The 14,869-nt window shown below is 41.0% G+C and overlaps 1 protein-coding gene across 7 annotated transcripts in view; it reads left to right on the top strand.

The window, feature by feature from the left end:
* Positions 1-14,787, top strand: part of Rbm6 (RNA binding motif protein 6) — a 122,778-nt gene extending 107,991 nt beyond the window's left edge. For all 7 annotated transcript variants that reach the window (XM_059268603.1, XM_059268600.1, XM_059268601.1 and 4 more), the window contains 6 exons: positions 1,236-1,331; positions 2,156-2,416; positions 6,156-6,230; positions 8,118-8,215; positions 13,568-13,697; positions 14,543-14,787. In XM_059268603.1, coding sequence (XP_059124586.1) covers positions 1,236-1,331; positions 2,156-2,416; positions 6,156-6,230; positions 8,118-8,215; positions 13,568-13,697; positions 14,543-14,668 — 786 coding nt within the window. In that variant the 3' untranslated portion in view covers positions 14,669-14,787. The remainder of the gene's footprint in view (positions 1-1,235; positions 1,332-2,155; positions 2,417-6,155; positions 6,231-8,117; positions 8,216-13,567; positions 13,698-14,542) is intronic.
* The last annotated feature ends 82 nt before the right edge of the window (positions 14,788-14,869 follow it).

Below are 14,869 nucleotides of genomic sequence, written 5' to 3'. Positions count from 1 at the left end.
CAGGGAACAAGTTTTAGGAGTCAGCTCTCTCCTTCCAGATAGGTCTCAGGACTTGAACTCAGGACACTAGTCTTGGCAGCAAATGCTTTTACTTGCTAAGCTATCTTGCCAGCCCTCCATTTTTTATTTTTTGTTTGTTTATTTTTGGTTTTTGGTTGTGTGTTTGTTTGTTTTGGTTTTTTGAGACAGGGTTTCTCTGTGTAGCTTTGCGCCTTTCTTGGAACTTACTCTGTAGCCCAGGCTGGCCTCAAACTCAAAGAAATCCATCTGCCTTTGCCTCCCAAGTGCTGGGATTAAAGGCATGTACCACCGGCTTGTATTTTTAATGCACATTCTGTTTTATCATAAGTAATTTTCATATTTATACTATTTTGTTAGAATAATGTGATATGGTAAAAATTCACATTAAAACCATACTTCCTTCAGTCCCTCATTATTGATCTTTTCTAATCTTTCCTATAATGTTTCACTTTTTGTTTGTTTGTTTGTTTTTTTACTTTATTTTTCGAGACAAGGTTTTTCTGTGTAGTTCTAGCTGTCCTGGAACTCACTCTGTAGACCAGGCTGGCCTCAAACTCACAGAGATCTGCCTGTTTCTGCCTCCTAAGTGCTGTGATTAAAATCATGCGCCAACACGCCTGGGTCAACTCATATCAGTTATGTATTAGTGAAAATTAATGAATTTGTTTGAGGTTCAGTTTGTAACTTCTTTTCCCCTTCCTGGTATTTCCATTTGTCCAAATACAGAAAAAGAGAAAAGAGACTTATCTTTGTCATTTTTTTGCCTCTAAGAACTTAAACTTTAAATTCATGCTGCCTTTATGTTTAGGTTCTGTCTCCACCTCTAACATATTCTTAATCCTTTTGAGAGTAGTAATGCCTGCTAGAATCTAGGAGGGTTGTAAATAAAGGCTGAATAAAATAATGCTGTATATTAATACCTCATCTGGTGCCTAAATTGTTATAGACACACAATTACACTAATGTTTCTTTGGGTGTTTATTTGTTGGTGCTGACGGTTTTACTCAGGTCCTCTCACATGCCAGGTAAGTGGTCTACTGCTCATCTACTCCAGGCTCAAATGTTACACTTTTAAAGGTTCTGTATTTCAAAATCACTATAATGTTGCATATGTTTGAAGATTTGGAAAACCAGGCTGATTTTAACAAAACTAACTCATTAACCCAGTTTTTATTAGTAATTATCATAAAAAAATTACCTTTGTTGTTGGTCAGTTTCAAGAAAGTACCAGTGAGGAGAAGTCCCCCCCAGAAGATGTTTTTAAGAAGCCCCTGCCTCCTACTATGAAGAAGGAAGAGAGCCCCCCTCCAGTAAGGCTAATTCTGATATCATGGGCTGGTCTGGGAGGGAAAGAAACCCCAAAGGCTCCTGCCTCTGTCTGGTTTTGGTCTTTTGACTCTCTGTGTATCCTAAGTAAGGATTCCTCGTGTAAATAGCAGGAAAATTTGCTCCCTGCCAGCAGGGCTGTGACTGACTGATCAGAGAGGCTGTTGTCTGACTTCTTTTCCTTTGCTTTATGGGTTTCTCATCACACTGGGTATTGGATCCTCCTTTTTAATTAGAGAGTGTGTGTGTGTGTGTATGTGTGTGTGTATGTGTGTGTGTATGTGTGTGTGTGTGTGTGTGTGTGTGTGTGTGTGTGTCTATATATACATAAGCACAAAGTTAAAGAACAACTTTATGGAGTTGGTTCTCTCCTTCTCCAGTTATGTGGGTTTTGTTAGTTAGGCTTACACTCACCCAGTGAGCCATCTCTCTGCTCCTCCTGTTTCCTTGTTAAGTTATGGTCCTGCCAGTTCTTTTCTTTTCTTTTCTTTTCTTAGTTTTGGTGCCTGTTCTGGATCTCGCTCTGTAGCCCAGGCTGGACTTGAACTCACAGAGATCCGCCTGGCACTGCCTCCCAAGTGCTAGGATTAAAGGCGTGTGCCACCACCGCCCGGCTGTCAATTCTTTTCTATACCATATTTTCTTGGCCTTTACAAAGTCAAGCTCAGCTGTGCCACTTCCAGAACAGCATAGATGGTGGATGTGTTCCAGACCCAATCAGTTAGAACAAAGAGAGGAGATAGCCTTATCCAAATATTCCCAAGTGTAGGTTCAATTTTTTTTATAAGCCCTGACTTTTTCCTTCTAGCCTAAGGTGGTAAACCCATTAATTGGTCTCCTGGGTGAATATGGAGGAGACAGTGACTATGAGGAAGAAGAGGAAGAGGAACAGGCCCCTCCTGTGCAACTTCGCACAGCACAACCTCAGCAGCGGGAGGAGCTGACCAAGAAAGAGAATGAAGAAGACAAACTCACTGACTGGAATAAACTGGCTTGTCTGCTCTGCAGAAGGCAGTTTCCCAATAAAGAAGTTCTTATCAAACACCAACAGCTGTCAGACCTGCACAAGGTATTTCAGGAAGAGTCCATTACCTTTTCAGTTTTTGGCTCTTAACATTGATGGAAATGAAGACATTTAAACCTCCTTTGTTTTTATCATCTCAGGTTGTGTGTACATGATAAGTGTCTGGCCATAGTGTTTCAGGGCACATACGTGGAAGTCAGAGGACTATGTGGTCAACTCATCTCTCTGCTTCCATCTTTACATGAGTTTTGTGTATCAGGTCACCCAGGCTTGTATAACAAGCACCTTTACCCACTGAGCTATTTTACTGATTATTCTTCCATTTTTTAATTCATGAATTGCTGTGTGTTATGAAGTTTTGCCTGGAACTGGAGAGATACTGCAGCAGTTAAGAGCACTTGCTGCTCTTCCAGAGGACCTGAGTTCAGTTGCCAATACCTATATGGTGACCTCATAAGACTATAAGTGCAGTTCCAGTGCCCTCTTCTGACCTCCACCCTTTTGTTGATCCCATGGGCACTGCATGCACATGATGCACATACATACATGTAGGCAAAACATTCATACATATTAATTATATATATATATATTTTTTAAATAAGCTGGGTGGTGGTGGTGCAGGTCTTTGATGCCAGCTACAGAGTAAGTTCTAGGACAGGCTCCAAAGCTACACAGAGAAACCCTGTCTCGAAAAACCAAAAAAAAAAAATCACATGCTGGGCGGTGGTGGCGCACACCTTTAATCCCAGCACTGGGAGGCAGAGGCAAGCGGATCTCTGTGAGTTCGAGGCCAGCCTGGTCTACAGAGTGAAATCCAGGAAAGGCGCAAAGCTACACAGAGAAACCCTGTCTCGAAAAACCAAAAAAATAATAAGAAGAATAAAATAAATAAATAATATTCGTCTGTTCCCAATGCAAGCAACATGACTATGGAACCAAATACATAAGCTGTGCAGGAAGAAAAGAACTTGTATATAGAAAGATAATTTCCCATTAGCTAATAGTTGTGACTCAGATAAGTTTCTTCTCTTCTTTGATACTTGTTAGCTTCACCTGGTTCTACCCAGCTATGATAATGTGTTGTTATCCCCATAGGCAAACCAGACTGATATCTTCATGTAGTGATTATTGCCTTAAGTTGCAAATACACTAGTTGTTTAGTGGGCATTAACATGACAAACACTGATTCTTCCCTTAGTCTTACCAAGGAGCCAAATTATAAAGAAATAAAACCTTTAGATGGGCTTATGTTCTGAGAGTAATCTCTTTCATACTCCTTAGCAGATGTTGCAAGGTAAGATATAAGGGAACTAAATTAAACTTCTCTCAGTACAGAACCAAAAGTCTTTGTTAGCTAAAATCTGAGAGGCCCTACTTTTGATACTAAATGTATTGCTTGTCCCAGCTAACCACCCTGGAGACTTCATAAAGCTTCTAGGAGTCCTAAATATCTGTGACCTGCTCGAATTCTAAGTCATCATTCTGACCCATTTGAATTTCAGCTCCTATGAAAATGCTAATAACAGGAGAAGAGATTAAAAAGTAGTCGTTGGAAGGAGGAACCAGAGATCTGGGTGATCTATAAACTGAACTGGCCTTAAGACCATGTGCTATAGCATTTTTCCTTTCCTTGGAGTTGTCCAGAACAAAGATCTGCCTCTCCATACAAGAACTATTTTGAACTCACAGTGTTTTATATACATGCCTGAAGACTTGTGTAGTAAGAACGTGCTCAAGGAATGTGGGACTCTCAGAAGAGTTTTTGTTCTTTCAGAGCCTTGGTGCTCCTTTTTAATATTTCTCTGGGCCTGTGGAAGAGTATCTCTAGTGATTGGGGATGATGGATTAGAAAGTGGTAGGCAGTGGGTGGGGCATGTGATTTTTCTTTTTTGATTTGTCCAGACCCTCTCTCCCATTACTTTTACCTTAAATAAAAGATAACCATGAGCTGGAGACATGGTTCAATGATTATCTTAGTGTTCTATTGCTTATGAAGAGAGGCCATGGCCACGGCGACTCTTATAAAGGAAAACATTTCCTTGAGGCTGACTTAGAGTTTCAGGGGGTTAGTCCATTCTCATCATGGTGGCAAGCATGATGGCATACAGGCAGCCATGGTGCAGGTGAGCTGTAGCTAAGAGTTCTACATCCAGATCAGTAGACAGCAGCAAGAGAGCAAGGTGCTGGGCCTGGCTTGAGCATTGGAAACCCCAAAGCCCACCCCCAGTGACACACTGCCTCCAGCAAGGCTTCACCTACTCCAAGCCCACACCTCCTAAGCCCTGTCAAATAGGGCTGTGCCCTAGTGACTACACATTTAAATATATGAGCCTATGAGGACCTATTAAAACCACCACAGTGGTTAAGAGTACTAGATGCTCTTGCAGAAGTTTTCAGATTTGATTGCCAGCACCCACATGGAGGATCACAAATACCTGTAACTCCAGGCCCAGAGGATTCGTACACATAGATTTTTTTGTTGTTTGTTTTGCAAGACAGGATTTCTCTGTGTAACTGCCCTGGCTATCCTGGAACTCACTCTGTAGACCAGGCTGGCCTCAAACTCAAAAAGATCCACCTGACTCTGCCTCCTGAGTGCTGGGATTAAAGGTATGCACCACCATGCCCGGCTCATACACATACATTAAAAAAAAAAAAAGAAAGAAAAAATAAAAAAGAACCGGGCGAGTTCCAGGACAGGCACCAAAACTACACAGACAAACCCTGTCTCGGAGAAAGAAAAAAAAAAAGGAAGGAAGGAAGAAAAGTTTTTAAAACACGGGGAGGGGGAAAATGTGCAACAGAGCCAAATCTATCTAATGTTGTTGTTGTTAATTTATTTTTATTTCATGTGCACTGGTGTTTTTACTTGTGTGTATGTCTGTATGAGGGTGTTGGATCTCCTGGAACTTGAGTTACAGACAGTTGTGAGCTGCCATGTGGGTGCTGGGAATTGAACCTGGATTCTCTGAAAGAGCAGCCAGTGCTCTTAACCACTAAGCCATCTCCTCAGCCCTAAAGTTTTTAAATGATTACCTAAACCACCTTAATTCTATAAGAAATAGTCTGACATACAAAACCAAAAAAAAAAAGATAAACCAGATTTTTTTTTTCATTTTGGGGAAATGCAATTCTCTTATGTGCTTTACCATATAATCTGTATGTCAATTAGAATGTAGTTTCCTTATTGATGAAACTAAGGCAGAACCAGTTAGGGGTTGTTTGTTGGAGAGTATATTAGTCATTTAAGAGAGTCAGTCAAGGGACTGGAGAGATGGCTCAGAGGTTAAGAGCACCAACTGCTCTTCCAAAGGTCCTGAGTTCAATTCCCAGCAACCACATGGTGGCTCACAACCATCTGTAATGAGATCTGTTGCCGTCTTCTGATCTGTAGTCATACATGTTGTATACAAAATAAATAAATAAATCTAAAAAAAAAGAGAGAGAGAGTCAGTCAAGCCGGGTGGTGGTAGCGCACGCCTTTAATCCCAGCACTCAGGAGGCAGAGGCAGGCGGATCTCTGTGAGTTCGAGGCCAGCCTGCTCTACAGATTGAGTTCCAGGATAGGTAGGACTGTTTCACAGAGAAACCCTGTCTGGGGGGGGGGGGGGGACCTCAGCCTGAGACCCTGACTCAAGCCTCCACCTATACCACAAAGAGAGTCAGTCAAAATAAAATACCTATAGCCCTAAGCACCTTTTGAGAAAGGCCTAGAAGCATTTTTAGAACTGTTATGTTGTTGTTTTTCCTACACCTATACTCATAAAATTTCTTCTTTTCTCAGCAAAACCTGGAAATCCACCGGAAGATAAAACAGTCTGAGCAAGAGCTAGCCTATCTGGAGAGGAGAGAACGGGAGGTAAACTTTGGTGAACAGTTACTCATTTTGCTCCAAATGTTTTCCCCCATGGTGTTTATATTGTACTGATCCCTCCTTACAGAAAGACAGAAAAAAAAAGAGGCCCAAAAATATGATATATACATTTTTCAAAACTCTCATTCTATATTAAGGATGAGTTTTTTTAGCTTGAATGCTCTATCTTCATGTATACCTGCACGCCAGAACAGGGCACCAGGTCTCATTACGGATGATTGTGAGCCACCATGTGGGTGCTGGGAATTGAACTCATTTCCTCTGGAAGAACAGCCAGTGCTCTTAACCACTGAACCATCTCACCAGCCCTGTTAATAAATTATACCTTTGTAAATTTGTTTTGTTTTGTTTTAAGGTTATGTTAGGTTCTCTAGGTGTGTCAGACACATAGCATTCTTATTTCCTGTTCAGTTTTTGTTTGTTTGTTTGTTTTAAAAGACAGGGTTTCTCTGTGAAACAATCCTGACTGTCCTTGGAACTCTCTCTGTAGACCATGTAGGCCTCAAAGATCTGCCTGCCTCTGCTTCCTGAGTGCTGGGATTAAAAGCATGTACCACCATGCCCAGCACCTCTTCAGTTTTTAAATCACTTGATAAAGGCTGGAGAGTTGGCCCAGAGGTTAAGAGCACTGACTGCGCTTCCAAAGGTCCTGAGTTCAATTCCCAGTACCCACATGGTGGCTCACAACCATCTATAATGCGATCTGATGCCCCCCTCTTCTGGCATGAGGCATACATGTAGACAGAACACTGTATATATAATAAATAATTTTAAAGAGTATAAGAAAAAGTGAAGGATTGCCAGGAGGTGGTAGTGTACTCTTTTAATCCCAGCACTTGGGAAGCATTGTTAGATAGGGCTACTGAAATATCTTTCACTATTTTAAAGGCTAAATTGGAGAAAGTAACTTAGTATGAAAACCAAATGGACTACCTTCCTAAACTGCACAGTTAGGCAGACTCCAGTTGCAGAGCCCACTACTAGCCTCAGGCAAATCTTTTTATTTGTTTTTTGAGACAAGGTTTCTCTGTGTAACCCTGGCTGTCCTGGAATTCCCTCTGTAGATCTGCCTGCCTCTGCCTCCTGAGTGCTGGGATTAAAGGTGTGCGCCACCGGCTCAATTTTTCTTTTTTTTTTTTTTTTTTTTTTTTTTTTTAAACTTTTTTTTTTTTTTGTAAATTTTATTTACTTATTATGCATACAGTGTTCTGCCTGCATCCCTGCAGGCCAGAAGAGGGCACCAGATTTCATTACAGATGGTTGTGAGCCATCATGTGGCTGCTGGGAATTGAACTCAGGACCTCTGGAAGAACAGTCAGTGCTCTTAACCTCTGAGCCATCTCTCCAGCCCCCAAATTTTTCTTTTTTTTCTTTACTTCCAGGGCAGGGTCTTACTATTGTAGCTCTGGCTGTCCTGGAACTTGCTTTGTATACCAGGCTGGCCTTGGACTCATAGAGATCTGCTTGCCTCTGCCTCCCAAGTGCTGGGATTAAAGGTGTTATGCCCAGCTTTCAAATTTTTTAAGTTTATTTTTAGAAATTAGAAAAAAATGTGGGAATGCTGGCTCTCTCCTATAGTTCTTGTGCTTTGAGGTTGAGGCAGGAGAAATTCAGTGAAATTAAGACCAACCTAAGCTACAAGGTAAGATCCTGTCTCAGAAAAAAACATAATAATAAAGCCCATGCACAGGTAGCACTTGGGAGGCTGAAGTGAGAAGATGGCATGATCTCAGCCTGTGAACATAGCAAGATCCTATATTCCTAACCTTAAACACCCCCCTCCCCCAAATAGTATCAGGAGTAGGGTAGAACTTCCCCTTTCCAACCATTCTCTAAATGGAAACCTCAGGTCTATTCTTCTGTTTCCCACAGGGAAGGTTTAAAGAAAGAGGAAATGATCGAAGGGAAAAGCTCCAATCTTTTGATTCTCCAGAAAGGAAGCGGATTAAATACTCGAGGGAAACTGACAGGTATGACAGATAATCAGCCACAGCCTTGAGATGTAATGATAGAACTATCTTCTGCAAATGCTTTACTGATTTCTCTCTCAGAGAATTGTGAGGTTATTAGAAGTCAGTTTTGTCTGTACTCCTGGAGTGTAAGATCCACCATGGCTGTTTGACCCTCTTGGTCTTTACACTGAAAATATGTATGTTCCCATGAAAGGTTGGCTAGCTAAAGTACTTTTGCTACTGAAAGCCAGGGCTAAAGTGCCTGTCGTCGAAACTCTGGATTAGGAACCTGATAATGTCACATTCTTAGACTATTTCTCTTGGAATCTCCATTCTCACAATTGCATACTAAAGTAATTGGTTGGCAGCTGCTAGAGATACATGAACTCTTTTTTTGTTTGTTTGTTTGTTTATTTTTCTATTATCAGCTTGATACAGTACAAATTCTTATCCTAATAGTGAAATGTTTCACTGAAGCTTGCCCAGTGATTGAGTAAAACCAAAATTTATTATAAGCCACAGTCATCTTAGGGTCCCCCCCTGCTATGTAGCCTCCCTGGTTCTGTGGGTTGCAGTCTGGTTGTTCTTTGCTTTATATCCAGTATCTACTTATGAGTGGTACATACCATGTTTGTCCTTCTGGGTTTGGGTTACCTCACTCAGGATGATATTTTCTAGTTCCATCCACTGATACATGACCTCTTAACCTCCTCTGCTTGTTTTCCAGTCAAACAGTTCCCAAGTTGTACACCCCATAATTACATCAAGTCTGCTGATTATCTGTGATGTATTGCCACTGTACTAAGTGCAAGGAATATTCAAGTGGACAAACCATACATTATCATTGGTTCTATATACACAGAGTAGTGAAGACTTAAGTAATGATGTGTCTCATAGGAAGGGAGTAGGAGAATGTTTCAGTTGGAGAAACCTATGTACAACAGGGTTGTTTTTTGTTTTGTTTTGTTTTTTTTAAAGAGCTCATGATTCCTTTGACATGTGATTTGACAGCTAGACAGTTGGAGTATGTTGCCGAGTGACAGGAAATAAGACTGCCTAGTAGATTAGAGACCAATTCACCTTCAACACTTTTTTCTGTGTAACAGTCCTAGCCGTGCTGTTGGCCTCAAACTCACTGAGATCCTTCTGCCTCTGCCTCTGCCTCCCAAGTGCTGGGATTAAAGGCATGCACCACCACTGCCCGGCCTCAACACTGTTTTTTAAGGTAGCAGGAAAGTGGGGTATTAATCTACTTTAGGGATTATTAAACACACAAAAAATAAGCTTGAAGAGAGACTATGATGATGCTTATTGTGGTTCTAATGAGAGATGATTGCCAAAGGCAGGATTTGACTAGATCAGAGAAAAATGTTAAATCTACCAGGCTTTGTGATGGGTGGGTTTGAATTCTTGGGTTTCTGTTGGGTGTTTATAACAAGAGGATATTTGAGACCTTGAAAGGAAAGGAGAAAAAAAAAGAGACAAAAAGGTTCATGAGCAGAAGAAAAGTAACTTTTGTTTGTTTTTGATTTTTCAAGACAGGGTTTCTCCTTGTAGCCCTGGCTGTCCTGGAACTTACTTGTAGAATAGGCTAGCCTCAACTCAGAAATTCTCCTGTATCTGCCTCCCAAATGCTGGGTTAAAGTTGTGCACCACCATGCCTAGCAAAAAGTAGTCATTTTAAAATAGAGCTTTGAACAGGTTTTATTGTTGTTAAGCTTTAAAGGGGGAGAATGAATGGGGCAGAGGAGGTTGTGTTTATAAAGAAAGGGAGATTGTTGACAGAGTAAGTCTCTAAGAGACCAGCTATGGTTTAAGAATGGCATTTCATCTTATTTTTGTAGTCATAGCTCAGTAATTGTATGTATAGTGTCTTCATGTAAAATATGTCCTACTGTGTACAGGCAACTCCTAATTTTCTGTTTTGTTTTCTTTTGTTGTCATTGATAAGTAGTACTTACTCAATGTCATATCTCATTGTGTTATTTTCTGCTATTTGAAATACAATGGGCTATTTATAGAATGATCTGTGTCTAAGACATAAGCCATAAAACAGGAAGGACACCCTAGCCTAAGCCAGCTATGATGAGACAATTCTGAGTGCAGGAGATTACTCTCCATCTGTAACACTTTCCACTTCTCTCCTTAGCTTCCTTCTTAGTCCTCTTTCCGGTTACTGTTCCTTTTGTTTGTGCTTTGTTTGTTTGGTTTGGTTTGATTTGTTTTCTAGACAAGATCTTGCTACGTAGCCCTGGCTACCCTGAAACTTACTATGTAGACTAGGATGGCCTCAAACCTGAAGAGATTAGCCTGCCTCTACCTGCCACTGTCTGGGTTAAAGGCATATGTTAATATGCCCAGCTTCCTCTTCCTTTTCAGGAATAGTCCAGATGTTTTCTAGGGTTCTGTGCATTTTACTCTTTTATTCTGACTTCTCTGCTTTCTCTCTTTGACTCTCTAAATTACCCAGAGCCTCAGCCACCCAATAAGCCAACAAGTCAGTTCTGTTTTCTGAGCTCAAATATCCCTTCTCTGGTGCACACCTTTAATCCCAGCACTCAGGAGGCAAAGACAAGCAGATCTTTGAGTTTAAGACCAGCCGACGGCGGTGGCGCACGCCTTTAATCCCAGCACTCGGGAGGCAGAGCCAGGCGGATCTCTGTGAGTTCGAGGCCAGCCTGGTCTACAGAGCGAGATCCAGGACAAGCACCAAAAAGACCAGTCTGGTAGCTGGGCAGCGGTGGCACACGCCTTTAAGACAGGCACTAAAACTACACAGAGAAACCCTGTCTCAAAAAACAAAAAAAGAAAGAAAAAAAGACCAGCCAGGTCTGCATAGTAAGACCTCATTTCAGAAAACAAAACTCTTATTTCCAGTTACATCTTGGGCATTTCTTCTTGTGCTTGTCTCTAGACTCCACATTGTACTCTAGTTTAGTATGCCTAAGCCTTCAGAGTTAGTACCTTTATAGCCTTCTGACTCAGTCTTTTTTTTTTCCTCCTAGACAGGGTTTCTTTGTGTAGACCAGGCTGTCCTGGAAATACCTCTGTAGACCAGGCTGGCCTAGAACTCACAGAGATCTGCCTACTTCTGCCTCCTGAGTGCTAGGATTAAAGTTGTGCTCCACCACCCAGCTGCAGTCTTTCTTCTTTGTATTATAACTATGTCAATTAGTGATTAAATTCCTAACTAAGTCTTGTCCCCTCATTCTGACTCACCTCTAAACTGGGCTCTTTTGGGGGGGGGGGGTGTGGTGTTTAAAACAGTGTCTCTATACATAGCCCTTGCTTTACTGGAACTCACTATGTAGACTAGGCTGGCATCACAGATCACAGAGATCTTCCTGCCTCTATCTAGAGTTCTGAGATTTAAAGGTATATACCACCATGCCAGCTAAACTGAACTCTTTACTTCCAGTTTTCATTCCTTCTACTTTTTCTTTTTAATGGAATGGGATTTTATTATAGATACTTTTTTATTATAGATACTTTTATTATAGATAACTTTTTGTTATAGATACTTTTTTAAAATAGATTGTTTTTTTATGTAATTGAGGGTTGGAGAAATGGCTTAGTGGTTATGAGTACTCGTTGCTCTTATAGAGGACTAAGATTCAGTTCCCAGCACTCACAGGTTGGCTTACAACTGAACCCCAATTCAGGAACTCTGATGCCTCCTTCTGACCTGTGAAGTCACGAGGCACACATGTGGTACATACATATGCAGCCAAAACATTCGTACACATAAAATAAATAAGTCTAAAAAAAAAATTAAGATTGACTGGAAAAAAGAAAGGAAAAAAAATTAAGATTATGTATTCATTTCTTGTGTGTGTGTGTGTGTGTGTGTGTGTGTGTGTAAAAGTTGTATTTATGTGTACCACATGCAGGCAGGCAGGTGTACATGCAGACCAGAAGAGGATATTGAATTCCCTGAAATTAAAGTTAAAAGCAGTTGTGAGCCACTTGTTGTGGGTGCTGGGAACTGAGCCTGGGTCTTCTACAAGAGCAGCAAGTGCTCTTAAGTGCTGAGTATCTCTTCTGGCCCTATTAAAGATATTTTAAAATAGATTGTTTTGGTTTGGGTTTTTTAAAACAGGGTTTCTCTGTGTTGCCCTGGCTGTCCTGGAACTTGCTCTGTAGATCAGGCTGGCCTCAAACTCAAAGAGATCCCCCTGCTTCTGACTCCCAAGTGCTGGGATTAAAGGCGTACACCACCATGCCTAGCTAAAATAGGTTTTTTAAGCACAAGTGTTAAGAGGAAGAGAGGTGTCCAGATAAGAGGCACCCTATTGACTGTAGGCCTCTCTAAAGGGGCATTACTTTCTCCTATTTTTCAGTCCATTTTCTATTACTGAAAGTGTCTTGTGTACAGAAACTTGACCTTTTTTTGTGTTGGGGATAGAGCAGCAACAGACTACTTGTCTAGCATCCCTGAGTCCCTAGATTCAATCTGTAGCACCACAAAAAACAAGTAAACGACATTTTTAGTATTTTATGCTTGTAGATGTTTTACCTGTATGTATGTCTGTGTGCTACATACATACAGTGCCAATTCAGACCAAAAGAAGATATCAGATCACCTTGAACTGGAGTTACAGACATTTGGGAGCTACTGTGTGGGTGCTGGGAATCGAATCCAGGTCCTCTGAAATAGTAGCCTGTTCTCTTAATCACTGAGACAACCTTCCAACTCCTAATAAATAATTAAAAAAATAAAAAATAACGCCTCCTTTTTGTGAGGTGATAATATAGAGGGCTTACCTAATGTTTCTGAGAACCTTGGTTTGAGTCCCAAGATAACAAAGAAGCAAAATAATAAAACAGTTCTACCTATTTTTGAATACATGTTACCTAATGAGAGACTTGACCCACAAGGTTTCTTTGCCTAAAGTATCAAGTATGATGTAATGTCAAGGCATTTTTTTGTTTCTTTTTTACAATCAGACCTCAAACATTTTCTTTATCAGTTCCTACCACTCCTCTACTAGACAGATCATCTTATTTGCGTGCTCTACATTTTCTAGCCCATAAGCCCCTCACTTGTCTGGATTCACTTTAGATGTGTCATCTTTCTTAAGTTCTGTTCACTTTTGGTGATGACTGCTCATTGTGTTCCCTCCATTGTATTTCTGTAGTACATGTCCACTGTTGCCACATCCATGATTGATCTACTCACTGTCCTCTAAGCATAAAGTTTTCATGTTCTGTCCCATGATCGGGGCCCAATCTTAGGCACCTCTGCACCCCCAGGACAAGCATAGTTACATGGATATCAAGTTTCGCTTAATATATAGGAAACAGATCTCAACCAGGAGGTCAGGAGGTCACCTTGAAAATGGTGGTAGAAGTTATCTGTTTCTCTTACAGTGATCGTAACCCTGTTGACAAAGAAGACACTGACACTAATAACAAAGGAGGCTGTGGCCAGCAGGCCACTGGCTGGAGGAAAGGGGCAGGCCTGGGATATAGCCATCCTGGATTGGGTTCGTCAGAGGAGGTGAGATGAATTCTGTCTTCCTGGGGGTTATAGGAACATAGAATACACTTAACTTTTACTATCTGGCCTCAGAGCACATGCACAAAATAGAGGTCACAGGACAATTTTTAGAAATCAGTTCTCCTTCCACCATGTAGGGATTGAACTCAAGTTGTCAGGTTTATTGGAAAGTGCTTTTATGCACTGAGTCAATTCACCATCCCCTCACCTCGATCCTGTGTTTTAACTTGTTGTGCTGGGTGCTTGGTGATTTCCCTTACAGTGAGAAGGCAGAGACGTTAGGATAGAGTTGACCATCCTCTTATATAAAGAATAAGCAGTGAGGACAGTATGGAATCCAGGCAGTTTGAGACTAAAGGATCATTTGATTAAAGAACCAGAAGGGCTGTGGCTGTAACTTAGCAGTAGAACACTCACTTCTCAAGCCTGTGGTCCTAGGTTCAATCCCATTACTGATACTTAAAAAAAAAAAAAAAAAAAAAAAAACTTAGTGGAACACAGGAAACTAAAAAGAGCCAGGGAACCAGTAATCAAAGATTAGAGACCCCTGTCTATGAGAGAGATTGTCAGCAGAGCTCTTTGATAGCTAAGATATGGGGATCATGAAGTTAGTCTTAGTTCCCTGGAAAGACATAGCTCCTTATATTTCAGGAAGAGCCCCTGGAAAAGATAATCATGGGAAATACTGCCCATTTAGGTAGGGTTGGGTCTTTGAAATTGTCAACCTTCAAAGACTGACTGATTTCATTCCTGTTCAAACTTCTGTGTCTGATATTAAAGCCTTTATTTGAAATCATGGCATTATGATCCTCTCCAAAGATCTCACTTCACTCTTTGTCCTTCAGACTGAAGGCCGGATGAGGGGACCTGGTGGTGGCGCCCCAGGAAGAACCAGCAAGAGACAGTCCAATGAAACTTACCGAGATGCTGTTCGAAGAGTTATGTTTGCTCGATATAAAGAACTCGATTAAGAGTGGAGATACCCCACAGGACACAACCTCCTTCTTGTTTTGTTTGTCCATCTCTCCTTTTGTTTTGTTACTGTTCTTGCTGCTAGAACTTTTTTAAATAAACTTTTTTTCAATGTGAATGAATTCTGTTATTTTTTCTTTTCACAATGAATAAAGAGTAGAGCTAGCCGGGCAGTGGTGGCGCACGCCTTTAATCCCAGC

Source organism: Peromyscus eremicus, chromosome 7, assembly GCF_949786415.1.
Source record: "Peromyscus eremicus chromosome 7, PerEre_H2_v1, whole genome shotgun sequence".
Classification (NCBI taxonomy): Eukaryota; Metazoa; Chordata; class Mammalia; order Rodentia; family Cricetidae; genus Peromyscus; species Peromyscus eremicus.
Note: the sequence above shows the minus strand (reverse complement) of the source record. Positions and strands in the feature narration are given on the sequence as shown.